Source organism: Mesoplodon densirostris, chromosome 3 (assembly GCF_025265405.1).
Source record: "Mesoplodon densirostris isolate mMesDen1 chromosome 3, mMesDen1 primary haplotype, whole genome shotgun sequence".
NCBI classification, from domain to species: domain Eukaryota; kingdom Metazoa; phylum Chordata; class Mammalia; order Artiodactyla; family Ziphiidae; genus Mesoplodon; species Mesoplodon densirostris.
In genome coordinates, this window is record NC_082663.1 from 148,294,112 (window position 1) to 148,322,036 (window position 27,925).

At 52.2% G+C, this 27,925-nt stretch overlaps 4 protein-coding genes across 5 annotated transcripts in view; 3 read left to right on the forward strand and 1 right to left on the reverse strand.

Moving 5' to 3' along the window:
• The first annotated feature begins 11,425 nt into the window (after positions 1 to 11,425).
• GTF2F1 (general transcription factor IIF subunit 1) lies at positions 11,426 to 21,246 on the forward strand. Of its 2 annotated transcripts, none has more exons than XM_060092341.1 (12): positions 11,426 to 11,798; positions 11,884 to 11,930; positions 12,475 to 12,547; positions 13,908 to 14,101; positions 14,942 to 15,112; positions 19,021 to 19,205; positions 19,768 to 19,924; positions 20,017 to 20,195; positions 20,296 to 20,369; positions 20,445 to 20,583; positions 20,768 to 20,885; positions 21,007 to 21,246. In XM_060092341.1, the coding sequence occupies exons 1-12, from the start codon at positions 11,787 to 11,789 to the stop codon at positions 21,209 to 21,211; spliced, it is 1,554 nt and encodes a 517-aa protein (XP_059948324.1). In that variant the 5' UTR covers positions 11,426 to 11,786; the 3' UTR covers positions 21,212 to 21,246. The 2 variants fall into 2 exon arrangements, with proteins under 2 accessions (XP_059948324.1, XP_059948323.1); XM_060092340.1 differs by having other exon boundaries at positions 11,428 to 11,798; positions 20,014 to 20,195.
• Positions 21,247 to 21,715: 469 nt separating this feature from the next.
• On the forward strand, positions 21,716 to 24,416 carry PSPN (persephin). The gene is made up of 2 exons (XM_060092342.1): positions 21,716 to 21,808; positions 23,856 to 24,416. The coding sequence occupies exons 1-2, from the start codon at positions 21,716 to 21,718 to the stop codon at positions 24,414 to 24,416; spliced, it is 654 nt and encodes a 217-aa protein (XP_059948325.1).
• Positions 24,417 to 24,668: 252 nt separating this feature from the next.
• ALKBH7 (alkB homolog 7) lies at positions 24,669 to 26,602 on the reverse strand. The gene is made up of 4 exons (XM_060092344.1): positions 26,342 to 26,602; positions 25,288 to 25,461; positions 25,076 to 25,200; positions 24,669 to 24,897 (listed from the first exon to the last, which is right to left on the reverse strand). The coding sequence occupies exons 1-4, from the start codon at positions 26,543 to 26,545 to the stop codon at positions 24,735 to 24,737; spliced, it is 666 nt and encodes a 221-aa protein (XP_059948327.1). The 5' UTR covers positions 26,546 to 26,602; the 3' UTR covers positions 24,669 to 24,734.
• A 276-nt stretch (positions 26,603 to 26,878) lies between these two features.
• MLLT1 (MLLT1 super elongation complex subunit) overlaps positions 26,879 to 27,925 on the forward strand; it is a 118,219-nt gene continuing 117,172 nt past the window's right edge. Inside the window, exon 1 of the mRNA XM_060094310.1 lies at positions 26,879 to 27,602. Within this exon, the coding sequence (XP_059950293.1) occupies positions 27,600 to 27,602 (3 nt within the window). The 5' untranslated portion in view covers positions 26,879 to 27,599. The remainder of the gene's footprint in view (positions 27,603 to 27,925) is intronic.

Below are 27,925 nucleotides of genomic sequence, written 5' to 3' on the forward strand. Positions count from 1 at the left end.
TGCTATGCAATATGAGAGGGCTGCTTTTGGCCAAAGATGGGACAGCTTGAGCAACAACAAAAAAGAAGACTGGGGCTTCCCTGGTGGCACAGTGGTTAAGAATCTGCCTGCCAATGCAGAGGACACGGGTTCAAGCCCTGGTCCAGGAAGATCCCACATGCTGTGGAGCAACTAAGCCCGTGCGCCACAACTACTGAGCCTGTGCTCTAGAGCCCGTGAGCCACAACTACTAAGCCTGCATGCCTAGAGCCCGTGCTCCACAACAAGAGAAGCCACTGAAATGAGAAGCCCGTGTACTGCAACAAAGAGTATCCCCCGCTCACCACAACTAGAGAAAGCCTGGGTGCAGCAATGAAGACCCAATGCATCAATCAATCAATCAATCAATAAATCTATTACAAAAAAAGAAGACTGATTATTGCCATCATCAAAAAGACTACATGGGGCTTCCCTGGTGGCACAGTGGTTGAGAATATGCCTGCCAATGCAGGGACACGGGTTCGAGCCCTGTCCTGGGAAGATCCCACATGCTGCGGGGCAGCTAGGCCTGTGAGCCACAGCTACTGAGCCTGCGTGTTTGGAGCCTGTGCTCGGCAACAAGAGAGGCCACTCTAGTGAGAGGCCGTGCACCACGATGAAGAGTGGCCCCCACTTGCCGCAACTAGAGAAAGCCCTCACACAGAAACGAAGACCCAACACAGCCAAAAATAAATAAATAAATTTTTTTTTTAAAAAAAAGGCTTAATACATTAAAAAAAAAAAAGACTACAAACAATAAATGCTAGAGAAGGTATGGAGAAAAATGAACCCTCCTACACCATTGGTGGGAATGTAAATTGGTGCAGCCGGTATGGAAAACAGTATGGAGGTTCCTTAAAAAACTAAAAATAGAGTTACCATATGATCTAGCAATCCCACTCCTGGGCATATATCTGGAGAAAACCGTAATTTGAAAAGATACACGCACCCCAGTGTTCATAGCAGGACTATTACATAGCAACCAAGACATGGAAGCAACCTAAGTGTCCATCAACAGAGGAATAGATGAAGACAATGTGGTATATATATATATATATATATATATATATATACACACACACACACACACACAATAGAATATTACTCAGCCATAAAAAAGAACAAAATAATGCCATTTGCAGCAACATGGATGGATCTAGAGATTATCATACTAAGTGAAATAAGTCAGACAGAGGAAGACAAATATGATACCACTCATACGTGGAATCTAATTTTTAAAAAATGACACAAATGAACTTACTTACAAAACAGAAACAGACTTAAAGACATCAAAAACAAACTTACAGTACCAAAGGGGAAACGTGGCGGGGAGGGATAAATCAGGAGCTTGGGGTGAACACACACACACTACTATATATAAGATAGATAACCAACAAGCACCTACCGTGTAGCACATGGAACTCTACTCAATATTCTGTAACAACCTATATGAGAAAAAAATCTGAAAAAAATGAATATATGTATGGGTATAACTGAATCACTTTGCTGTACACCTGAAACTAACACAACATTGTAAATCAACTATATTTCAATGAAATTTTTTAAAAAAGACTAATTGAAGCACTTTAAATACACAAAGATGCTTGAGTTGGTAAGGATGAGAGAGAACAAAACGAAGGAAAACCAAGTAATGAACCTCACGGTCACAATTGGAGGTGAGTAGTACACCCAACCTCAGTCTGAAAATGAGCCCTCGTAGGGGAGAAGATAAGCACGTATCCCACCTGTCTGGTAGGAACTATATTTCAGGATAACCAAACAGCCCTGGTTGAGGAAGGACATTTCTTCTTTAGGGAAGAATTCCAGCTAATTGATGTGGGGGGGAAATGACTAAAAGAGAAACGTACAGCTTTCGAATTGATTCAGAATATGAATTAATTGATGCCAACAACGAATGAAACTGTAAGATAAGAGGCCGACGGGGCATGTTACAGCAGCCCCTAGCTGACCCTGTATCAGTTTGTGAGGACTGCCACACCAAGTACCAGAGACCGGGTGACTCCAACCACAGAAATTCCATGTCCTCACAGTCTTGGAGGCTGGACATCTGAGATGGAGGTGCTGGCAGGGTGGATTCCTCCGGCGGCCTCTCCTTGGCTTGTAGATGGCCGTTTTCTCCCTGTGTCCTCACACAGTCACTCCTTTGTCTGTGTCCTAATCTCCTCTTCTTATAAGGACACCAGTCGTATTGGGTTAGGACTGATCTTGAGGACCTTTTAATGTAATCATCTCTTAAAGACCCATCTCCAAATTCAGTCACATTCTGAGGTCCTGGGAGTTAGGGCCTCAACATATGGATTTGGGGGGGACACAGTTCAGCCCATAACAGATCACTTACTAAGAGCAGGGCAACCGGGCATGAAGGAGCCTCCTTCCTGAATGATGCAGTAGAAAAAAGGTATTGAACCACAGTGCCTTATACCAAATTCACACCAAATTGGACAGAAAAAGAACTGCAAGCACAATACGAGTTCTCTTTTCCCCACTTTCCCAAGTTCACTGCCTGGGCCCTGGTGAACATTCAAAGACCTGGGTCCTCTTAAATAACACATTGAAACACATGGAAAGAAACCAACAACTATGGCAAAGAGCCAACTAAACGTGTGCTATCCAATAGGAGTTCACATCACCACCTATGAAGTGCACTTGAAAAAATGGAATCTAAGTCCCGAGCCAGACTCTAGACATGCTACCAATTCACAGGACACATAGAGGAGAGGGGAGCATGATAAGAAAACAAAAAAACAAAACACTGCAATCAGCAAAATCCTTGCTGTGCAAAATAAAAGAGAGCCAAAGACTAGGTTTCTTCAATAAATAAAAAGAGGGGACTTCCCTGGTGGTCCAGCGGTTAAGATTCCACGCTCCCATTGCAGGGGACCCAGCTTCCATCCCTGGTCAGGGAACTAGATCCTGCACACATGCCACAACTAAAGAAAAAATCCCACATGCTGCAGCTAAGACCTGGCAGAGCCAAACAAACAAACAAATAAATTTATTTTTGAAAATAGGTTTTAAAAATAAATGAAAAGAGACAGAGATGGAAGGAGCATAAAGCACGTTTACATTACACTGTAGTCTATTAATAAATATTTTTGAAAATAAGTTTAAAAAAATAAAAAGGGATGGAAGGAGTATAAAGCACGTTTACGCTATGCTGTAGTCTGTTAGGTGTGCCATAGCATTATGTCTTTTAAAAATGTACATACCTTCATTTAAAAATACATTCTTGCTAAAAAATGCTAATCATCATCTGCGCTTTCAGCGAGTCGTAATCTTTTTGCTGGTGGAGGGTTTGGCCTCTATGGCTGCTGACTGATCAGGGTGATGGTTGCTGAAGGCTGGGGTGGCTGCCGCGATTTCTTAAAATAAGACAACAGTGAACTTTGCTGCATCAATTGACTCTTCCTTTTTTTTTTTTTTTTCCAGTACGCGGACCTCTCACTGTTGTGGCCTCTCCTGTTGTGGAGCACAGGCTCCGGACGTGCAGGCTCAGCGGCCATGGCTCACGGGCCCAGCCACTCCGCTGCATGTGGGATCCTCCCGGACCAGGGCACGAACCCGTGTCCCCTGCATCGGCAGGCGGACTCTCAACCACTGCGCCACCAGGGAAGCCCCTGACTCTTCCTTTTATGAACAATTTCTCTGTAGCGTGCTGTGCTATTTGATAGCATTATACCTGCAGCAGAACTTCTTTCAAAACTGAAGTCAATCCCCTCAAACCCTGCTGCTGCTTTATCAACTAAGTTTCTGTCATATCCTAAATCCTTTGTTGTCATTGCAACAATCGTCACAGCGTCTTCACCAGGGGTAGCTTCCATCTCCAGAAACCACTTTCTTTGCTCATCCATAAGAAGCAACTCCTCACCTGTGAAAATTTTATCCTGAGATTTCAGCAGTTGTCTCATCTTCAGACTCCACTTCTAATTCTAGTTCTCTTGCTGTTTCCACAGCATCTGCAGTGACTTCCTCCACTGAAGTTTTGAACCCCTCAAAGTCATCCATGAGGGTTGGAATCAACTTCTCCCAAATTCCTGTTAGTGTTGATATTTGACCTCTTCCCACAAATCATGAATTTTATTTTCTTTTTTTTTTTGGCTGCGTCTTGAGGTATGTGGAACTTTCCCAACCGGGGATTGAACCCATGCCCACTGCAGTGGACGCGCAGAGTCTTAACCACTGGACCACCAGGGAAGTCCTCATGAATGTTCTTAATGGCATCTAGAATGGTGAATCCTTTCCAGAAGTTTTCCAGTTGACTTCAGAGGAATCACTATCTATGGCAGCTATAGCCTTACAAAATGTATTTCTTAAAGAATGAGACTTGAAAGTGGAAATGATTCCTTGATCCATGGGCTGCAAAATGGATGTTATGTTAGCAGGCATGGAAACAACAGGAATCTCCTTGACCATCGCCATCAGAGCTCTTGGGTAACCAGGTGTATTGTCAATGAGCAGTAATACTTTGAAAGGAACCTGTTTTTCTGAGAAGTAGGTCTCAACAGTGGGCTTAAAATACTCAGTAAACCGTGTTGTCAACAGATGTGCTGTCATCCAGGCTTTGGTTTTCCATTTATAGAGCACAGGTAGAGTAGATTGGGCATAATTCTGAAGGGCCCTAGGATTTAGGGAATGGTAAATGAGCATTGGCTTCAACTGAAAGTCACCAGCTGCCTTAGCCCCTAACAAGAGAGCCAGCCTGACCTTTGAAGCTTGGAAGCCAGGCATTGACTTCTCCTGTCTAGCTATGAAAGTCCTAGATGGCATCTTCTTCCAGTCATAGAAGGCTGATGGGAATTCCCTGGCAGTACAATGGTTAGGACTCCGTGCTTCCACTGCAGTGGGCACGGGTTCCATCCCCGGTCAGGGAACTAAGATTCTGCATGCTGCGCAGCATGGCCAAAAAAAAAAAAAAAAAATAGAAGGCTGTTTCATCTACATTGACAATCTGTTCAGTGTAGCCACCTTCCTGAATGATCTTAACTAGATCTTCTGGAGAACTTGCTGCAGCTTCTACACCAGCACTTGCTGCTTCACCTTGTACTTTGATGTCATGGAAATGGCTTCTTTCCTTAAACCTCAAGAACCCACCTCGGCTGGCCTCACACTTTTCTTCTGCAGCTTCCTCACCTCTCTCAGCCTTACAAAGAACTGAAGAGAGTTAGGGCCTTGCGCTGGATTAGGCTTTGTCTAAACGGAATATTCTGGCTGGTTTGATCTTCTATCCAGACCACGAAAACTTCCTTCATATTAGCAATGAGGCTGTTTCACCTTCGTATCATTCACGTATTCACTGGAGTAGCATTCTTAATCTCCTTCAAGGACTTGTCCTTTGCATTCACAATTTGGCTAACTGTTTGGCATGAGAGGCCCAGCTTTCAGCTTATCTCAGCCTTTGACATGCCTTCCTCACTAAGCTTCATCATTTCTAGCTTTTGATTTAAAGTAAAGGACATACAACTCTTCCCTTCACTTGAACACTTGGAGGCCATTGTAAGGTTACTAACCGATCTGATTTCAATACTGTTGTGTCTCAGGGAATAGGGAGGCCAGAGGAGAGGGAGAGAGATGGGGGAACGGCCGGTCAGTGGAGCAGTCAGAACACACACAACGTTCATTGATTAAGTTTGCCGTCTTACATGGGTGCAGTTCACGGCACCCCAAAGCAATTACAATAGTAACATCAAAGATCACTGATCACAGCTCATCATAACAAATATAATCATAATGAAAAAGTTTGAAATATTGTGAGAATTACCAAAACATGACACACAGATACGAACTGAGCAAAAGTTGTTGTGAAAATGGTGCCGATAGACTTGCCCAACGCAGGGTTGCCACAGACCTTCGATCTGTGAAAAATGTAATAAAGCAAAGTGCATCAAACTGAGGTCTGCCTGTAGATGAAAAGGACAGGGACAAAGCAACCAATCGCAGTGGGCCAACCTTACTTAAATCCCGATTAAAACAAGATGTGAAAAGAAAAAGATTTTGAGGTGTTCACGGGAACTTGCTTAATGATTGGTTGTTTGATGACACGAAGGATATTAAGGTGTAATAACAGAAGCGTGATACAATTTTACAAAAGTGTTTATCTTTTAGGAAATACATACTAGAATATTCATGGATTAAAAAGAAAAGCACATGGGATTGACGTATATACACTAATATGTATAGATAACATAAGAACCTGCTGTATAAAAAATTAAAAAAAAAACACAAAACAGATGGAACCTGAATCTATGGTAAGAACGCCTGTAGTTAACTTTCAGTGTACAGGGCCAATGAGGAATGGAAGGAGACAAACGATGCACATGGAAGAATCCCAAGGATGAGATTTTGTATAAGACAAATGACCCAGAGTCTTCAACGAGTCAAGGGCAGGAGGGAAGCAGGGAGGGAGGACTGTCCGCCTTGGATTAGGAGACGCCTGGTGAGGACCTCGTTTTACTCATAAATGTGACCAGCTGGGAATCAGACATTTTTCAGCTGTGGGGGAAATGCAGATGTGGATGGGGCATCGAATAGTCTCAAGGGATTCACACTAATCATCTGAGATGCTGTTGGGTGAGGAAACACTCATAATGGGATTCGGGATGGGCTTCAGAACACATAATTGGCAATCTTGACAAGACATTTTGGCACCAATAAAGTAAGTGTGGCCAAACCATGATCATGTGGGACTTCCCTGGAGGTCCAGTGGTTAAGACTGTGCTTTCACTGCTGCGGGCCCGGGTTCGATCCCTGGTTGGGGAACTAAGATCCCATAAGCTGCACAGCGTGGCCAAAAAAACCCAAAAAACACTCTTTTAAGCCAGAGCCTCATTTATCTTCATTTTCTCACTTCTGAGAGCCACACAGTTACCAAAGAAAAGCATGTCTCCTGTTCCTCTTAGTGTGAAGCCACCATGCAAGCAGGATCCTAAATGGGCCTCTGTGAAGGAGAGGGAGTGGGTGGGTGTAGGGGGGATGGCAGGGGGCACAGAGGGCACATCCCGTCCACATGGTGAAAATCGTGGCCTCTATCCTGCCTTGGCCACCTAAATGGCGTGACCCGGGCAAGCTCCCGGATCCCTCAGTGAAAAAAGCAGGCTGCTGACTGTGCGGGTGCCTGGAACGTTCCAGAAGATCAGAGTTCATCTGTGCAGAGGGTCGAGACCAGCTCTGGGCTGGTAAAAAGCTCTGGAGGAGTTCACACTGCTGTTGCCATGGGGATGTGCAGGCCCCTGTGTTGCCAAGTCAGATGTTTTTCAACAGAAGCTGGGAGTTTTGATGTGGCATCTCTGGATTTTTGCAGGTTGGCCACTAATTTAAAACAAAGTATCAAACGCTGAAGAGTCCAAACTGAACATGTCGGTGGATCCCATGGGGCCCGAGGGCCGGGAGTTTGTAGCCTCTGCTGTGATGCTTTGCAGCCACTTGAGGAGCCCATCCAGCTGGCATGGGTGACCGGGTGCCTACTTTAGGCCAGGTGCTGGCCTGGCGCTGAGCCAGTCATTAGCCTGGTCTTTGCCCTCCTGGCTCCCAGACCAGGAGAGGGAGCCCTATATTTGCCCTTTACCTTCATCCCAGGGAGCCGGACAGAATTGCTTTAGTGGAGGTGCGCACAGAGGGCGGGGCCCCACCAAGGGCCCCTCCCAGCCCCTGTCGGCACCCCCCTACGCCATGACCTTTGTCTGATTCCCTCCCCGTGCCTGAATGTGTTTCTACTGGCGTCCAGCAAGTCCCAGGAAAGCCCGGAGTCCCCCAGCCTGCCGCAGTTTCTCTCTTCCTACTCAGGTGTCCGGATGGATGACTTTTCATGATGTTGGCGTTGCGCTTCTGGCTGGCTCCACCGGTCAGCTCTGCACAGGGCTCCCCCCTGGACCCCCCACACTGAAGTAGCCCACTCGCACCTCTCCAGATGCCATTCTGTGTTCTGTTCTTCGCTGCACTTACCGCTACCAGAAATGTGTTTTGTTTTGCACGGAACGTGTTGCTGGTCCCTATCTGCTGCATCCTAACAGCAGGGACCCCATGTGTCTGGTGAAGTCCAGAGGACTTAGCTTGTCCTCAAGAACTATTTCGGGCACAGGAGGTTAAATAAATAGATGAGCGGAGAGTTACATTCCATCTTTACGGCTCAGAAATGATGCTAAATCCACCTGCCCCTCAGTGGGCAAATAGTTTGTTTACCGGGTGCCAGGGACTGTGCGGGGAGATGTTAAAATGACTTTGTCCACGACTTCCCTGGCGGTCCAGTGGTTAGGACTTCGTGCTTCCACTGCAGGGGGCACGGGTTCGATCCCTGGTCGGGGAACTAAGATCCCACATGCTGCGCGGTGCAGCCAAAAGAACCAAACCCAAACCAAACAAAATGACTTTGTCCCCACCCTTGGAGAGCTCACCAGCTCTTCACACGGGTTCTAGATGCTTCCAACAATCTCTTCACTGTCCCCTAGATAACGCAAAACTCCATTTCCCTGTCAACAACTCCTCTCCCCCGGGGTCTTGCCCCTTCAGATCTCCAAGGTGGGGAGGGGACCCGGCTTCGCACCCTCGCAGGCGTTGGGGTCACTCACAATGTGCTCAAACTCCTTGGCTTGCCTCAGCTCCCGGGGGAAGCCGTCAATGAGGAAGCCCCGGCTGTCCGGGCAGGACAGCACGTGGTCACTGATCATATCAAGGATGACACCCTGGGGAGGGAAGGGGAGGCTGCATTCGGTGCCCAGGGGCCCCTCAACTGCGAGGTCACCTTGGCAAGTTCTGGTGTATTTCGGGGAACACCCACTGCTGGGGTCTCTGGAAGCACTTTTTTTATTTTTTTAATTTTATTTATTTTTGGCTGCGTTGGGTCTTCATTGCTGCGCGCAGGCTTTCTTTAGTTGCGGTGAGCGGGGGCTACTCTTCGTTGCCGAGTGCGGGCTTCTCATTGCGGTGGCTTTTCTTGTTGCAGAGCATGGGCTCTAGGCCTGTGGGCTTCAGTAGTTGTGGCTCGCGGGCCCTAGAGCACAGGCTCAGTAGTTGTGGTGCACGGGCTTAGCTGCTCTGCAGCATGTGGGATCTTCCGGGACCAGGGCTTGAACCCGTGTCCCCTGCATGGGCAGGCGGATTCTTAACCACTGTGCCACCAGGGAAGCCCTGGAAGCACTTCTGAGAACGGGGCTCGGCCACGGTCCTCTGGGCGGGTGTCTGCCACACGCCAGGCTTGCTGGGCTCGTTTGCTCATCACTGTCATGAGGAACTGGGGTGACCTCCATCTTACAGTGAGGAATCGGGGGTAGAAGGGGCCACTGACATACAGGCCCGGGGTCACAAAGGGAATAAATACTAGCTAAGTTTACTGAGCATTTCTTAAGGGCCAGGAGCCCTGCCAAGCGCTTTATAGGAATGACATCACCTGACCCGCACCCCAGCCTTCTGCTGGGGGTCCAGCTGCTCTCCCATTTTACAGTTGAGGACACAGAGGCTCAGGGCAGCAAAGACTTTGAGGCCCCTTGGCTCCCACAGGGCCTTCCCGGGAAGCTCCTCCCGATGTATGCCCTTCATCCCTCTGCCCCCGCGCCTGGGACCTCTCACTGTGGGCACCAGGGGCCCCTGCAGCATGACGTCATGGATCTTCTGGCCCCGCCAGGTGCCTTGTTGGGCCTCCTGCCACAGCAGCTGGCCCAGCCCCACATGGCAGAAGCTGTACTTGGTCACCATGTTCTTGCACCGTGTCTCTTTGTCGCAGCCTGGGCCGCCCAGGACGAAGATGATCAGGGGGGACTTGAGGATGTCTGCAGTGCCCAGGCAAGAAGGAGGCAGAGGGGTTGGTGCCTGTAGGGGCCAGCGAGTGGGCACCACGGTGACTGTGTCCACAGCTTAGTGTGTGTACTTGGTGACACCGGACACAGGTCTGCTGCCAGAACTACTTCTGCCCTAGGGTGGCATCTGGGGGTGTGGGTCCACGCCCAGTGGTATGTCCAGGCACGGCACACATTAGTGCTGCTGCGGGTTGTGTGGATGAGGATGGGAACCCAAGCAGGCCAGGCCCTTTGCACGCAGCATGTCCTTGAAGCGTCACAACGGCCCCATCATCCCATTTTACAGTTGAGGAAACTGAGGCTCAGAGAGGGGCAGGGACTTGTCTATCCCTCCCGTCTCACCCGTCTTCCGTCTTCTTTTACTGCATTCTAGCCCAGTGGAATTGGCTGTCCCTTGAACTCATCACCCCCCTGCTGTCGTCCCCCCCAACCACCGCTCCCCACCCCTGGAATTCCCTACCCTAGTTCCCTTCAGGACACAGCTCACGCATCAGGTCTTCTCTAAGCTCTCCCCAAAGAGCCTCCCACTCCATCATTCCCAGCCTTAAAATCCCATTCCCTCCAGCAATGGCCACGATCAGTAATGGCTCTGCCTGTTTACTTGTTCTTGTTTGTCTCCCCAGCCAGACTCTGTACTCCATGAGGACAGGGTCTATCTGTCTTTCTCGTCCCTGTATTTCTAGTAGTTGGCATGGTTTCTGACACATCGTAGTGGATGAGGAATAGATGAATGTCCGTAACTATCAGACACATCTATGGAGTGCTGTAGTTTATGGTGCAGTTTTGTTGTCTTGCTTCCCTCGCCTTTTTCTTAGCCAACTCCTAGTTTAAACCTTCCCTCTCCCCTGAGCCCTCAGGGCCACCTGCTCTTTCCCTGTGGCAGCCTTGTTCCTCCTGGGTTGTAGATACCATTTTCGGAGACTGTCTCCACCACACTGTAATCTCCAAGAGGACAGGGAGCTGGTTTGCCAAATTCACCGTGGACTGCCCAGAACCCTGCACAGCAAGCGCTAAAGTGGATCGTTGAATGACTGACCCTGAGCATGCGCAGTTGTGTCACTACCACGGTGGGGGAGGAGGGGCGTGTGGGGGTGGACTTGGGGGGGTGGGGTACCTGTACTTTCCTGCCCTACACAGTCTCCTTCTCTTCCCCCCCAGTAAGCCAGCCACTCACGCGATATTACCCTTCTCCTGGGGCCTCAGGGGCCTGCCCATCTGGGGCAGCTTGGACTTGCACATACTCATCCTGCCAGCAGCCCGATCACCCGATCGCGCCCCATCCCCACCTAGGCCCTGACCCCTCCTGGCTCGGTTCAACGTCCCAAGGGCCCCTGGCCCGATCATTTGGCGAGACGATAGGGTTACCCCCGGGGTTAGGGGTAAGAAATGAACCCGAAAGAGGCTCAGGTAGTGCCGCTGCACTTGGGTGCGAAGGAGAAGGCCTCGGTTGCTGTGGTAACGCGGCCACCTCTGACTCACTTCCGGAGCGGAGTAGCGCATGCGCAAGGCGCCCAAGAGCCCAAGAGCTGGGTGAGTTTCTCCCTCCCCTCCCAAGATGCCCGCGGGGGTAAGTGTGACGTCACATAGGGAGGGCGTTCCCACGCGGCGTGATGGGGTTATCGGCGCTATATATTGCGGTCAGCCAGCGCGCCAGGTGCAGAAGGGGTTGTCTTTAGCTCAGAGTCGGCTTCCGCAACACGGCCTGCTGGAGAGTTTCGCTTCCGGTATAGGCGGCCGCGCCGGCGCAGGTGTGGCACGAGAGGCCTCCGAGGCTGACCGCTGACCCAGCGCTGGCTCCGGATTGATTTTCCCAGGATCTGCTGTACCCCGGGCTTGGGGTCCTCTATCGGAGCCAGAGGCCCGACACCTTGAGGGTGTCTTCCGCGGGACCGAGGGACGCGGACCCCGGGGGAGGCGAAAAGGACGAGGTTCGGACCGGACCCCGACCATCGCCCATCGCCCATGGCGGCCCTCGTAAGTGTGCGGCGAGGCGGTTCGGGGGGTCCAGGTGGTGGGCTCTGTAGCCCCTCACTCACCGTCCTGCTTTCTCTCCCCTCAGGGCCCCAGCAGCCAGAATGTCACTGAGTATGTCGTCCGAGTTCCCAAGTAAGTCCCTGACCCTCACCTCCCCCTCTTCCCTCAAAAAGGGATTAAAATCTTCACGAGCCTCCAGACGTGCCTGGCACCACCTGATTCTCCTTCCAGGGCTGGGGTTGAGCAGAGGCCTCTGGGGCATCACTTTTTTGAATGGAGTGAATGAATGAATGAGTACATTAATATACCGTAAGACGCAGCCCCCTGCCTAGCATTCCCTCTGGCAGGAATGCCAACTGTGACTCTGCTGGGTGGATTCTTGTTGACCCTGCAAAATTCAGTTCCGGGATTTTCCTCCTTCAGGGGGCATTCCCTGCCTGCCCACCCCCCCGCCCAGGGCTGAGCTCCCAATTATCCCCACATCTTGGGTTCCTAGAAATCTTTGTCCCTTTTTTCTGAATGGGCTTGGGAGTATGGATCCCACTTCCCTGACAGACTGGGAACCTCTGGGTTCTTTTATGGGTCCCCAGCATGACCGCAGGCACAAAGGGCTGAGCCAGGGAGGGTTTACTGAATGAATGAATGATTGAGCACTGCCTCTTCTTGTCCATTCCAGAAATACCACCAAAAAATATAATATCATGGCTTTCAATGCAGCCGATAAAGTCAACCTCGCTACTTGGAATCAGGTAAGTCCCGTTTCTGAGGGCGTGAGAGAACCTGATCCTGGCCTTGGTGGTTGTTATAGTTGCTTAGTTGTGATAGTAACTAAGGCTTAGTATCCTCAGCTGTCCCCAAGTGGAGATAAGTGATGACTAAGGCCCAGGCTGAGCTGCTGGGCATCCCTGGGGGTGAGATATGTCTGGCCCTGCAGGAGGCTTTCTCCTGAAAGACGTTGTGCCCACTGTTGGGCATTTTGGACCGAGATTTATCTGGGCAAGGGAGGGGGCTGCCTCCTACAGATGATCTCAGAGCCCCCATTGCCGGAGGCTTTAGAAAGGTCTTTGGAAACTGTCTTAGTTTGTAGAGGCTGCTATAGCAGCATACCAGAGACCGGGTGGTTTATAAACAACAGACACTTATTTATCACAGTTCCGGAGGTTGGAAGTCCAAGATCAAGGTGCCAACAAGATTTGGTGTCTGGTGAGGGTGTGCTTCCTGTTTCATAGCTGGTACATTTTCACTGTGTCCTCACCTGGCAGAAGGGGGACGGAGCTCTCTGGAATCCTTTATAAGGGCGCACATCCCACTCATAAGGCTCCACCCTCATAACCTAAGCATCTGCCAAAGGCCCCACCCCAGATACCATCACACTGGAGATTAGGTTTCAACAAATGCGTTTTGGGGGAATTCCCTGGTGGTCCAGTGGTTAGGACTCCACGCTTTCACTGCCGAGGGCCGGGGTTCAATCCCTGGTCGGGGAACTAAGATCCCACAAGCTGCGCAGCAAAAAAAAGCAAAGGCATTTTGGGGGGACAGAAACATCCATCCATAGCAAAAGCCATTAAAGGGTTAGAAACAGAGAATTGTAAAGTGATTTTGCCACTGTGGGGTCGAGGGCAGGTGAAGAGAGGACAGGGTGGAGGTGAAGGCTCTGGTCCAGGTGAGCCATGATGGGGTTTGGAGCAAACAGGTTATGAGAAATGGTTGGATTCTGGGGTTTCTTTCTTTTTCTTTTCTCTTTCTTTTTTTTTTTTTTTTTTTTTTTGAATTTTTGAATTTTATTTACTTATTTTTTATACAGCAGGTTCTTATTAGTTATCTGTTTTATACATATTAGTGTATATATGTCAGTGCCAATCTTTTTCTTTCTTTCTTCCTTCCTTCCTTCCTTTCTAACTTTTCATTGGGAAATAATTTCAAACTTTCAAAAAGCTGCAAAAATTGACATAGTGCAGGGCTTGCCCAGATCCCTTCACCCACATTCACCGAGCGCCTTTTCGCCAGGCAGGTGGCTTTGAGTGCGCGCCGCTCAGTTTCGGGGGAGGAAAGGGTGTTGGTGGTGGGATCAGGCCCCCGGATGAGAGGTGTTGCGTCCTGTCCTCCCAGGCCCGGCTGGAACGCGACCTGAGCAACAAGAAGATTTACCAAGAGGAGGAGATGCCCGAGTCGGGCGCCGGCAGCGAGTTCAACCGCAGGCTCCGGGAGGAGGCGCGGAGGAAGAAGTACGGCATCGTCCTCAAGGAGTTCCGGCCCGAGGACCAGCCTTGGCTGCTCCGCGTCAATGGCAAATCAGGCCGGAAGTAAGTGCCGCTCTCCACCCCACTCCGCGGGTGCCCTCGGCTGAACTTTCATGTGCCTGCTGTACAGCAGGGGTAACAGCCCAGGAGTGACAGCTCATCCTCCCGCGAAGGGTTTTACTTGGGTAGATGAGCCGAGGGGATGCCCGGGCGGGAGCTCTGAAGGCCGGGATGCCCGAAGCCCGGGCTCTGGTACTGCGGCACCCAGCGAGGGGCCACCTGGGGTTCGGGGGGTGGGGAGGACAGAGGTTAGGGGGATGAAGGGCACTCCGGCAGAACAGCGAGCACGAAGGCACGAAGCGCCGAGCCCTAGGGACTGTCACAGCGCATGACAGTGACAGGGTGGGCAGATGGATAGGGCGGTGGGCGCCAGGCTGCAGCTGGACTGTGGGTGGGCTGGGGCCCAGGGGAGCCTGAAGGCTGTAGGCAGGGAAGGGGCACGCTGTAAGACTGCCTCCACTTGTGGGTGATGCCAGAGGCCAGGAGGGGGCTGGCAGTGGTTCAGCCCCCAGGAAGATTCTGGAGGCAAATCTGGAGGGGTCTGACTGTAGGGCCCTGTGCTCTTCATGGCCAATCTAACAGGGTCCTTCCAGAAAGGACCATGACATGTATAATGCAAAGGAACCCTAAGCCCGCTCTGCAAGGTGGGGAGCCGTGCTTTCCAGATGTAGAAATCCAGGCTCAGACGGTCGAAGGGCCAGCCCAAGGCCTTCCAGCCTCAGATTCTGCTGGGAGGACCCAGGTGGCTCTGGAGAGGGGGCAGGCCTGGGGTTGCAGGGGGGTGTATGAGGGTGGGGCTGGGTCCTCTTCCTCTGGCCAACCATAACCTTGCACTCCATGCAGGTTCAAGGGCATAAAGAAGGGAGGTGTGACAGAGAACGCATCCTACTACATCTTTACCCAGTGCCCTGATGGGGCTTTTGAGGCCTTCCCCGTGCACAACTGGTACAACTTCACGCCGCTGGCCAAGCACCGCACGCTCACGGCCGAGGAGGCCGAGGAGGAGTGGGAGAGGTGAGTGAGGGGGCACGATTGGAAATGAGGTGCATCCCCCAAACTTCGTTCCGGGTTGGGAGCTGGGGACTCAGTGGTGACCAAGCCAGATCTCACCAGCCCCTCAGGGAGCTCAAAGTCCAGTGGGGAGATGGACCTGGGACCATCAGGGATGCATAGGGTGGTGCAAGAGCCAGCGATGGGGGAGTGGCTGAGCTGAGCCCTGGAGCAGGAATCCGCGGGCAGGGTGGGGTCTCCCTGGCCTACATGGCTTCCCCCAGGCAGGTCTCACAGCTGGATCAACTGCTGGTAGAATACACATAAAATAACATTTACCATTTTTAAATGCACAGCTCGGTGGCATTAAGTACATTCACACTATCCAGCGACCATCCCCACCATCCACCTCCAGAACTTGCTCATCTCCCCAAACTGAAACTCTGTCCCCATGAAACGCTGACTCTCCATCCCCTCCCCCAGCCCCCGGCCCCCACCATCTACTTCCTGTCTCTGGATTTGAGTCCTCTAGGGAGTGGAATCAGACAGTGTTTGTCCTTTTATGTCTGGCTTATATCACTGAGCATGGTGTCCTCAAGCTCCATCCACATTGTAGTGTGTATCGGTGCTTCATTTTTTTAAAATTTTAATTGTAGTAAAAATATGTAAAATTTATCATCTTAAGCATTTTTAAGTGTACCATTCAGTGGTGTTAAGTACATTTACATTCTTGTGTAATGGAGCTTCATTCCTGTTTTTTGTTTTTTTTCCTTCCAGTTTAATGGAGGTGTAATTGAAATCCAGCACTAAGTTTCAGGTGTACAGCATAATGTTTTGACTTACATACACCATGAAATGTTTACCACAATAACTTTTAGTGAACACCCATCATCTCATATAGGTATAAAATAAAAGAGAAGGAAAAAAAATTTTTTTCCTTGTGATGCGATCCCTTAGGGTTTACTCTCAATAACTTTCATATATAACATACAGCAGTGGTAATTAATCATAATCATGTCATACACTATACATCGCTAGTACTTATTTATCTTATAACTGGAAGTTTGTACCTTTTAACCACCTTCATCCAGTTCCCCCTCATGCCACTTCTGGTAACCACAAATCTGATTCCTTTTTCTGTGAGTTTGTTTGTTGAAGTATCATTGACCTACATCACTATGTTAGTTCCTAGTGTACAACCTAGTGATTCGATATTTCTATACATTTCAAAATGATCACCACGATGAGTCGAGTTGCATCATCACCATATAAAGATACTGTGTCATTGTTGACTCTGTTCCTATCCTGTACATTTTATCCCCGTGACATTTGTTTTACAACTGAAAGTTTGTACCTCTTAATATCCCTCACCTATTTCACTCATCCTCTCACTCCTCTTCCCTCTGGCGACCACCTGTTTGTTCCCTGTATCTATGACTCTTTCTGTTTTGTTATGTTTGTTCTTTTTTTTTAAGATTCCACATATAAGTACAGTATTTATCTTCCACGTCTTGGCTATTGTAAATAGTGCTGTAATGAACATAGGGGTGCATATATCTTTTTGAGTTAGTGTTTTTCTTTTCTTTGGAAAGATACCCAGAAGTGGAATTTTGGATTGTACGGTAGTTTTAATTTAATCTCCATATTGTTTTCCACAGTGGCTGCACCAATTTACATTCCCACCAACAGTGCACGAGGGTTCCCTTTGCTCCACACCCTCACCAACCCTTGTTATTTGTTGTCTTTTGATAATAACCATTCTGACTGGTGTGAGGTGATATCTCATTACAGTTTTGATTTGCGTTTCCCTGATCATTTGTGATGTTGAGCATCTCTTCACGTGTTTGTTGGCATCTGTATGTCTTTTTTGGAAAAATGTCTATTCAGGTCTTCTGCCCATTTTTAAATCAGGTTGTTTGCTTTTATGATGTTGAGTTGTATGAGTTCTTTGTATTTTGGATATTAACCCCTTATCAGATATATCATTTGCAAACACCTTCTCCCATTCAGTGGGCAAACTTTTTGGCTTGTTGATGGTTTCCTTCACTGTGCAAAAGCTTTTTAGTTTGGTGTTGCCCTATTTGTTTATTTTTGCTCTTGTTTCCCTTGTCTGGGGAGACATATCCAAAAAAATATTGCTAAGACCAATGTCAAAGAGTATACTGCTTATGTTTTCTTCTAGAATTTTTATGCTTTCAGGTCTTACATTTAAGTCTTTAATCCATTTTGAGTTTATTTTTGTGTGTGGTGTGAGAGAATAGTCCCATTTTCTCAACACCGTTTATTGAAGAGACTGTCTTCTCTTCATTGTATATTCTTGCCTCCTTTGTCATAGATTTATTGACTACATAATGTGTGTTCATTTCTAGACTGTCTTTTCTGTTCCACTGGTCTGTGTGTTTTCGTGCCAGTACCATACTGTTTTGATGACTGTAGGTTTGTAGTATAGTTTGAAAGCAGGGAGCATGATACCTCCAGCTTTGTTGTTGTTTCTCAAAGTTGTTCTGGCTACTTGGGGTCTTTTGTCTTTTCATAGAAATTTCAGAATTATTTTTTTGGTTCTGTGAAAAATGCCATTGGTATTTTGATAGGGATTGCATTGACTCTCTAGATTGCCTTGGGTAGTACGGTCGCTTTAACAATATTCATTATCCCAACCCATGAGTGTGGTGTATCTTTCCATTTGTTCGTGTCATCTTCAATTTCTTTCTTATAGTTTTCTGAGTACAAGTCTTTCACCTCCTTGGTTAGATTTATACCTAGGTATTTTATTCTTTTGGATGCGATTGTAAATGGGATTGTTTTCTTAATTTCTCTGATAGTTTGTTGTTAGTGTGTAGAAACACAACAGATTTGTATATATTAGTTTTATATCCTGCAGTATCATTTATCAGTTCTAATTGTTTTTGTGGTGTTGTGTTTAGGATTTTCTGTATATAGTATCATGTCATCTGCAGACAGTTTTACTTCTTCCATTCCAATTCATATTCCTTGTATTTATTTTTTCTTATCTGATGGTTGTGGCTAGGACTTCCAGTACCATGTTGAATACAGCTTCATTCTTTTTATATACTACCCATGGATTCTGCTCCTGTTGTTAGATACAATCCTAAGACTCTCTTTATTTTTATTATTTTAAAATTTTTAAATAAATTTATTTATTTATTTATTTTTGGCTGTGTTGGGTCTTCGTTGCTGCACACAGGCTTTCTCTAGTTGTGGCAAGCGGGGGCTGCTCTTCATTGTGGTGCACAGGCTTCTCACTGCAGTGGCTTCTTCTGTTGCAGAGCACGGGCTCTAGGCACACGGCTTCAGTAGTTATGGCACACAGGCTCAGTAGTTGTGGAGCACGGGCTTAGCTGCTCCGTGGCATGTGGGATCTTCCTGGACCAGGGCTCGAACCCATGTCCCCAGCATTGGCAGGCAGATTCTTAACCACTGCACCACCACCAGGGAAGTCCCCTAAGACTGTCTTTAAATGCAATCACATTTTTAAAAACTTTCATCACCACTGTAAATGGAAACACCAGTACCCCCTGTCATTAAAAAGAAGGCACCCATGAACTACAACAAAAGCGACGGATGTGACTGTATCATATGGCCTGATTCTGTTGCCCGAGAGAGGCCCTGAGCCCAAGCCGGGTGCTGGGGCATCAGCGTCACATGAGGCCTTCTCCTGAGGGACTCTGGGTAGAGCGGGAACTGAAGGAGGGCCAGCTCACCCTGTGTGATCTCAGGCTGTTGCTGCCACACATGTGCATCCCCATGTGCGGGGTCAGCTTGTCCCTCTTATCGCCTACATGTGTCTGTGGTTCCCCTCTGGGGAATACCCGGTGGAAGTGTAGGGTGGCACCCGGGACAAGGCCCAGTTCCTGGAGGCGGGTTCTGGAGCCAGGCCCCTTGTCAGCCCCTGCTGTACCCCCCGCCCACAGGAGAAACAAAGTCCTGAACCACTTCAGCATCATGCAGCAGCGGCGGCTCAAGGACCAGGACCAGGACGAGGAGGACGAGGAGAAGGAGAAGCGTGGGCGCAAGAAGGCCAGTGAGCTGCGCATCCACGACCTAGACGATGACCTGGAGGTGTCCTCTGATGACAGCGAGGCCAGTGGCGAGGAGGGTGAGGCTGGCAGAGCTTCCATGGCTGGGGTGATCGGCACAGCTGCCTGATTAGTGCCCGGTCATAATTTATCAAGGTGCCTGTGTGATGACTCAGAGAGGTTAATTCCCTGAAAGGGAAACTTGGTTACTCATGGCCCCCTGGGCCTGGGAGCTCGGCCGCTTGGGGAAGCGCCAGGGTTGGTAGGAGGCAGCAGGGAGCCACAGGACGGCCTTGGCCACAGCCTCAACTGGGGCTTCCAAGGAAACGGCTTAGGACTGACCAGTTTGAGTCATGCCAGTGGGCTCTGGGCCAAGGCATGGTCTCTGGCTGCGCAGGTGATACAGGGCAGGGATGGCGGCCCTGCGTGTGAAAGAGAAGGGGGTGGTGGGGGTGTGGGGTCGGGTTGGCCTGTGGGTGAGAGGTGTGCCCCTGGGCTAGCTCTTTGCCTCTTGGAGGAATTAGGGCCAGTCCTGGTGTCTCCCCAGGGGGCAAAGGCCCGAGAGACATCAGGTGTCATCGAATACGCAAAGCGTGAAGGCTGCCCATCCGAGCCTCTCCCCTTGTCTCCCCCCTTCCCCAGGCGGCCGAGCCGTCAAAGCCAAGAGGAACATGCCGCCCAGCAAGGGGGGCAGGAAGAAGAAGAAGAAGAAGAAGGGGTCAGACGACGAGGCCTTTGAGGACAGTGACGACGGGGACTTCGAGGGCCAGGAGGTGGACTACATGTCCGATGGCTCCAGGTGAGGCAGGCAGGAAGCAGGTGTGAGACCCTGGGCCGGCCTGCAGACGTGCTCCCTCACCCTCTGCCGGCTCTCTGCTTGTCTTACAGCAGCTCCCAGGACGAGCTGGAGGGCAAGCCCAAGGTCACCCAGCAGGAGGAGGGCCCCAAGGGCGTGGACGAGCAGAGTGAGAGCAGCGAGGAGAGCGAGGAGGAGAAGCCGCCCGAGGAGGACAAGGAGGAGGAGGAGGAGAAGAAGGCGCCCACGCCGCAGGAGAAGAAGCGGAGGAAGGGTGGGTGCGCCTCCCCCGGCCGCGCCCCAGGCCCCTGATCTGGGATGGGGTGGGGGGGCGGGGCTTCCGCTCCTGACGCCCCTCCTCTGGCCCTGCGCAGACAGCAGTGAGGAGTCGGACAGCTCGGAGGAGAGCGACATCGACAGCGAGGCCTCCTCGGCGCTCTTCATGGCGGTAAGGCCCAGCCCGGGGCGGGGGGACGGGGTGTGTCCCTCTCCAGACTCACATCCTCAACCCCGGTGTCCGCAGAAGAAGAAGACGCCCCCCAAGAGGGAGCGGAAGCAGTCGGGCGGCAGCTCCCGGGGCAACAGCCGGCCCGGCACACCCAGCACGGAGATGGGCAGCACCTCCTCCACCCTGCGGGCGGCCGCCAACAAGCTGGAGCAGGGTGAGTCGCCCCATCCCACCCTGCCCGCCTCAACCTCTTGACCCCGTCCTTGCCCTCCCTTTCAGCATCCTGTCTGCCTGCCCCTGAGCCCCTTGCACATGTAATCCTGGCACCGCTGGCCCGGGGTCCCCCCAGGGGTCCAACCTCCCCGCCCCAAGGCTCAGCCCCGCCTCTGCTCCCACAGGGAAGCGGACCAGCGAGACGCCGGCGGCCAAGCGGCTGCGGCTGGACACCGGGCCCCAGAGCCTGTCGGGGAAGTCCACCCCTCAGCCCCAGTCCGGGAAGTCCACCCCCAGCAGCGGGTAAGCTGGCGAGGATGGCAAGAGCAGGGAGGGGGCTTAGAGGGGGGCCTCCGAGGGGGAGCCTCGGAGGGGGCCTTGGGGACGGAGGGCCGCCTGCTGACACCCACCTGCCCACCTCCAGTGACGTGCAGGTGACCGAGGATGCTGTGCGCCGCTACCTGACACGGAAGCCCATGACCACCAAGGACCTGCTGAAAAAGTTCCAGACCAAGAAGACGGGGCTGAGCAGTGAGCAGACCGTGAACGTGCTGGCCCAGATCCTCAAGCGCCTGAACCCCGAGCGCAAGATGATCAATGACAAGATGCACTTCTCCCTCAAGGAGTGAGGCTCCCCCCAATAAACTTGCTCTGTTTTCTAGAATCCTCGGGCTCTTGGTTCCCATGCTCACCACCTCCTGTCCCACTGCCCATCTGTCACCCCACCCTCTGAGTCTGAAGACCCCAGTGTTTTCTCCACAGTTTACTTCTCTCAGTCTCCAGTCCCCTGCTTCTGAAACCTCTAGAACCTAATCCTCTCCTTATCCCTCAACCTCCCCCACTGAGGTTCTGCTGGGTGATTTCTTTCAGGTCTTCCATTTGACCAGTTCTCTCTTCAGCTGTGGCTTATCCACCACCTAAACCCACTCAGTACTTAGTTTCACTGTCTGTTTTCCAATTCTCCAAGTTATCTTTGTTTCTTTTTCAGATCAGCAGGTCTGTTTTGAGTGTCTGGCCCCTTCTGTTTTTGATCCCTTCTTTCGCACTTTTAAGCATCCTTGACTTACAGTCTCCATCACACTCACCTAGGACCTGAAGCTCGCGGGCATCCTGTTGTATCCTAACTCCTTTTCATGATCTGTTCTCGTGTTTTGGGATCTGGGATGGCGGACTCGTGGCCAGCTCGGGCCTCCATCTGTGAGACTCCTGCATGGTCTGCTTTGCAGGCAAGTCCTTCCAGATGGTTTTTGCATATGCTCCCAGCAGGTGCCCCAGAAGTCCTGTCCTGAGCCCATTTTAGGTGTGGTTCTCAGCTTGTGGCTCTGTCCCTACACGGCCACAAAATCCCAAACCCCCTTCTTGCTGATCTTGGCATCTGGCCCCTATTTTTCAACTTCCCAGTGATGTTTCTGGGGCTTTCCTTAGATTCTTAACAAGTTGGTTAGGCATTTATTTTATGTAGCATTGCTAGGAGTGCTGTAGCAGCAGGGCTTTTTGAGTTCGTGGACAGTCACGTTGCTGGAAACGGAATTTGGCGGCAGGAATACTTTTGAACCCCCGTTGGAGTGATCCAGCTGGGGGCAGGATGCCGGCCTTCCGTCTTGCCCAAGCTGGAGACTGCGGGCGGAAAACTTTCCCATCCAGTTCCACAGGCCTTTGGCTGCCAAGCGGGAATGCCTGAGACACCAGGTTAATTCCTAGGAATGTCCCAGGTCATTCCACCCTCCCTCCCCATCCTTCCGCCAGGCCTTTTGGGAGAGGAGCGATGGCCCCTTGCCCTGGCAATTTCACCCCTGCTCTGCCTGCCACGTGGACCGAGGTCTAAGGCCTCCCCACCGGGCCGGGCCATGTGCCCCAGTGGTTCAGAGCAGGGGTCTTGCATTCAGCTTGACTTGGGTCCAAATCCCACCGGTGTTTCTTAATTCTGGGTGACTTTGGATAAGTGACATTCCCCCCCACCCCATCTGAAAGTAGTCTCAATAAACAGTGCAAGAAGAACAACCACACCAAAATCATTGAGGCGGTCCCCTGTGGGTGGAGTTGAGGGCCTCGCCAGTCTCTTGCTGATACAAAAGGCAGCGAATAACCCTGAGCTTGCATCTTGGCTCACCTGAGGAGGATGAGTTCCTGAGCAGGTGTCCTGGATCAGAGGGATGTGATTTGCAGTTTCTATAGCAAATGCTCAGGTGCTACCAACAGGTGTGCCCGTGTCACACACACACACACACACACACACACACACACACACACACACACACACACACAGGTGTAAGCAGACTTTGATGTCTGCCAATCTTGGGTGCACAGTCTCATCCGAGTTTTAACCCAGTCTCACCTGTGTGAGATTGAGCACCTCGTCAAACCTCCACAAGCTGTTCCTATTTCCCTTCCTCAGACGCTCTCGCAACTGCACGGTGCCAGGCACCACGTTACACACTAAATGCATCTTCTGTCTGTCCTCCCCATGTGGGAGGGACTCTGGTTTAGCCCCCTTTCGCGGCTGGGGATGGAGGCTCACTTCCCTGGGGTGATGGGAAGGGCAGGGAGGTCACCGGGACCAGGGCGGGGCCTAACCACCCCTCCTGCTCTGATGCCCTCTGACCCTAGGGCAGGACTGAGGTCCTAGGGGGCTCAGGTTGGCCTTCTAGAGACAGGAGTCCCTGCGGGGTGAGCTTCCTGCCCCTGGTGTCCCAGCTCTTGGCTGTCCCTGGGCCTCTCCCCTTTCCTGTTTTGATGCTGGCCCGGCCAGGCCCGGAGACAGGGGCATGATGTCTTAATCCTCCAGGCAGGAGCCATGATGGATTCCCCGTCAGCTCACCCACCTGCCAACCCACCTCTTCCCCCTACCCACATCTGCTTTACCTGATGCATGACACAGGGGCTACTGAGCCCAGCACCCTGCCCAAGTGGGGAGAGCCCCCAGTGGGGGACCCACGGGGCCCCCCACCTCTCCCTCCAGACGGCAGGTCGGGTGGGGACCCTGGTTGCCCGCCCTGGGCTCGGCCCTGGCTGCCGCCACGACACTCGTAAATCAGGGGGCGGAGGGGGTGTCGGAAATAGGTCTGTGGAATGTCTGGATGGGGTATGCGGGGGGGTGTGCGCCCTTAACTCTTAGGAGGACGTGGGGTGTGGGGCAGGAGGAAAGGGACTGCCTGGGCCCCAGGTGTGGGACGCGGAGGCCTTTGTGACAGGGCAGCGGCCGGCAGTGAAGAGGTTATCTCCCCAGCTCAGGCAGGGGGATAAATTGAGGGTGCAGGGCATCTCCACCCTCAGGACCTGCCCGTCACCATGACCACAGGACGAGTCCTGCTAGGCTTTCTGCTGCTCCTGACCCTGCACTTGGACCTCCGCGGGGGCCTTGGGGCCTGGGGGGCTTCGGTGGCGGAGGAGGAGCTCTTGTCTGAGCCAGTGGTGGACAGACGGACCCAGAGGCCGCAGCTGGGTAAGGATCCCCAGAACCCCGTGCGCTCCCCGACTCCTTCCCGCCCAGACCCTGCCCGCTGTCAGCTGTCCCCTGTCCCCGCAGGCGCCCGCCTGCGCCGAGCCCTGGCCGGCCCGTGCCAGCTGTGGAGCCTATCCTTGCCCGTGGCCGAGCTGGGCTTGGGCTACACGTCGGAGGAGACGGTCATCTTCCGCTACTGTGCCGGCAGCTGTCCCCGCGGCGCCCGCACCCAGCACGGCCTGACGCTGGCCCGGCTGCGGGGCCAGGGCCGAGCCCACGGCGGGCCCTGCTGCCGCCCCACCCGCTACGCCGATGTGGCCTTCCTCGACGACCGCCACCGCTGGCAGCGGCTGCCCCAGCTCTCGGCGGCAGCCTGTGGCTGCGGCGGCTGAGAATGCCCGGCCTGGGGCCCTGCAGCCGCTGGAGGAGCTCAGCTGACTTATTTATTGAAGGCTTGGATGCTGAGGCAAAGAGAAGGGGAGGTGGTTTGGGCCGCCAGCAAGGGGCGCAATAAAGGAAACTGCTCCTCCAGCCTCATGAGTGTGTGTCCTGCCAGGGATGCTCCCGATGGGTGGGGAGGTGGGGTCCCAGGCTTCCCCTGCAGATTCCAGCCCCCCAAAACAGCCGGTGCCAGGAAGGCCAGCTTGTCCACTCTCCAACTTTATTCACAAACACGGTGTCTTGAGCAGCTGGGGGGGAGGGCCCCAGGGTCAGCAGGGTGGGGGCAGCTGTCCGGGCTCCCCAGGCTCCATCCCCTCAGGGAGGGAGCGGCAGATCACGGAGATGCGTCGGCCCCGGGGAACCCGACGCTCCCCAAAAAAGGACTCTTCATCCCGAAGGATCTCATGGGAGAAGTCATAACGGGCCGAACCCCTGCAAGAGAAAATAGAGGCTGTGGCCAGGTGGAGTGAGGGCAGCCCCTGTTCCAGGCAGAGCGCCTGCGGTGGGGGGTAGAGTCTGCCGTCAGGGCTGAATGAGAGAAGGTGCTCAAAGTGCTGGGTGGGCATCTCAGGAGCTACTGGTGGGGTGGGGGCTCCCTGGCTGCCAGTACCTAAGGATGTAGAGGGAGCCCGGCTCCAGCAAGAGTTCCAGCCACTCCCCTGGCTCCTGGGTGTGCACCAGCCGCATGACGCTGGGAGACAGCAAGGACAGGCCAGCAATCGTGGATCCACAGAACTGGAAGAGGGGACACACTGGCAGGTGGGCTTTGGCCTGGCCGGCTCACCCCCAGCCGGGAACTCCAAGGCACTGGCCTCTGCCCACCTTGATGCTGTCCACGTGTGGCTTGATGTAGCCCCGAGGTTCCAGGTCCAGCACGTGCACCGAGGAGAGCAGGGTCTGGCCGGGGCCAAAGGCGGCTGCCTGCACACGCTGCAGGATGGACCGGCTTGCCTCTGACCAGCGTGACTTCTCTGTCTCTCGGAAGCCGTGGATGGCCTGCCCAGAGAGCTCAGGTCAAGCCTGGAAGCTCCCGGGGGGAAAAGGGAAACTGAGGCACATTGTGGGGCTGGGGTGGGTTGGGGGAGAGGGTAGTGGAAGTGCAAAGCAAAGGCCTGGTTTTTCCATCATGACCCTTGACCCCACCCTCAACTTACAACCTTGGTCCTATCTACCCCATGATGCTGGGTCTCAGACCCCAACCCTGACCCATCTGGGTCTGGCCTTAGTCCTTTTTAAAAAAAATTTATTTATTTTTGGCTGTGTTGGGTCTCCGTTGCTGCACGCAGGCTTTCTCTAGTTGCGGCGAGCGGGGGCTACTCTTCGTTGTGGTGTGCGGGCTTCTCATTGCGGTGGCTTCTCTTGTTGCGGAGCACGGGCTTAGGTAGCTGTGGCGTCTGGGCTCAGGAGTTGTGGCACATGGGCTTAGTTGCTCCGTGGCGTGTGGGATCTTCCTGGACCAGGGATCGAACTCCTGGCCTCAGTCCTTCCTACCCACCATCAGGCTCCAATTCAGTCCCAGATGCCGTCCCTAATGCTGGCCCAGCTTCAATATTCACAACGTGATCCCACCCAACACCTGGTCCACCCCCAACCCGTGACCCTCCCTCACTCCCTCCACACCGTTTCCGCCCCTAACTTTGGTCCTGTTCCCCAAACACCCCTCAGTTCCAGGTTCTGCCTCCAGTTATGACCCTGCCCTCATGTCCAAAGCGCTCTCCCTGCCCGCAAGGCCCCTCAGCTTCAAGACGCTGCCCCCATTCCCAGGTCCCGCCCCCAGATGTAGCCCAGCCCACCCCAGGGCTCCACTCCCCGTCCCGCCCCTAACGTCCCAGGCCCCGCCGCGCTGTAGCTCCGCCCCCAGCGCCAGCAGCCTCACCGCGTCCCAGTGATCGTACTCGTATCGACGGCGGCGCAGCTCGGGTTCCAGCTCGTCGCTCAGTGTCTCCTCCTCGGCCGCGCTCAGGAAGCTGGGCCGTACCACGGCCGCGTCCCGTAGGCGACTTAGCACGGCCGGCCCCGAGCCCCGCACCCAGACCTGCCCGGGCACGCTCCACAGCGCCAGCCGCCCACTCCCGGCCATAGCCCCGGGGCCGGGTCGTGGAAGCTGCCGGGGTCGGGAGCACGCCCCCGCCCCAGAGCCATTGGCTGTGGTTACTCCGAGTGCGTCCAGCGATTGGCGTTCCTCAGAGTCCCGCCTCTCGCTCAAGGCTACTGGTTGTTACTCGTTTCGCCCTCTCGAGCTATTGGCTCTCCCCAGAATCCGCCTCCTCTCCCGCGCTATTGGGCGCCATCGCCCGCAGTGACTCAGACTACTGGCTGTGCCTAAAATCCGTCTTCCAGAGGGCGGGGCGGGGGTGGTGAAGGCTTGATCGGGCCGGGGGTCAGAGGTCAGGGGTCATAGAAGGATTGGGCCAAAGCTAGAGGTAAAGGGCAGAGTACAGCTAGGCTGAGATCTAGGGGTCAGGGGAGTGAGGTCAAGGCTGTGATTATAGGCTGGGGCCAGGTTTGTGGAGTTGGGGGATTCAGTCAAAGGTCAAAGCGAGGCGCCTCCCGTTCCCCCTCTCTTTACTGGGTCATTTCCATCCCCATACAAATAGGCTGGCTCCCAGCTTAAAAACAGGACATAAACAAAAAATCCTCTTCCTTTAATGGTAGCATTGTCATGTCACCATTTTGCAGCCCTTATTGGAATATTGGTGGTTCTAGACAAGGACTCTCATTCCCTCCTAACGTCATGAAAGAGGGACAACTGGATTTAACGTGCCTCCTGCTAGAAGGCACCCTCAACTGAGAGGTCATTTGCCAAAAAGCGGAACCTGAATCCGATCAGACTTGTATAGATTCATACACCAGGTTACCGGAAATACCAAGGACAGAATCGCATCATCAAAATTGAGACAGAGGGAAAGTCCACAAGACAAACAACGATGTTTCTCCAACAAGTGAATTTCAAGGAAAGAGAAGAAAAAGAGGGAGAGATTGAGAGATTAAGGGGAAACCTGCAGTAATAAGACACTTAGAGATTTATCAACCAGCGGCAATGCCTGCATCTTATTGGGATCCTGATTGGAACAAACTAAAAAAAAGAAATAGCGACAACCGGGGAAATTTTGACATGGGTTGAATATTCGACCATGGTAAGTGTTGTTATTTTTTTTAAGTTTGAATATGATATTGTGGTTGTCTTTTTAAAGATTCCTTATCCTTTTGTCTATTTATTTATTTTTTTAATTTTTACAGTTTTTTTTGTGTTTTTTTTTGCGGCACTGCTTGGCATGTAGGATCTTAGTCCCCTGACCAGGGATTGAACCTGTACCCCCTGCAGTGGAAGCGTGGATTCTTAACCACGGGACCACCAGGGAAGTCCCTATTTACTTACTTATTTATTTATTTAGATTTAGCTGCATTGGGTCTTCGTTGCTGGGGCCGGCATTCTCCAGTTTTGGCGAGCGGGAGCTAC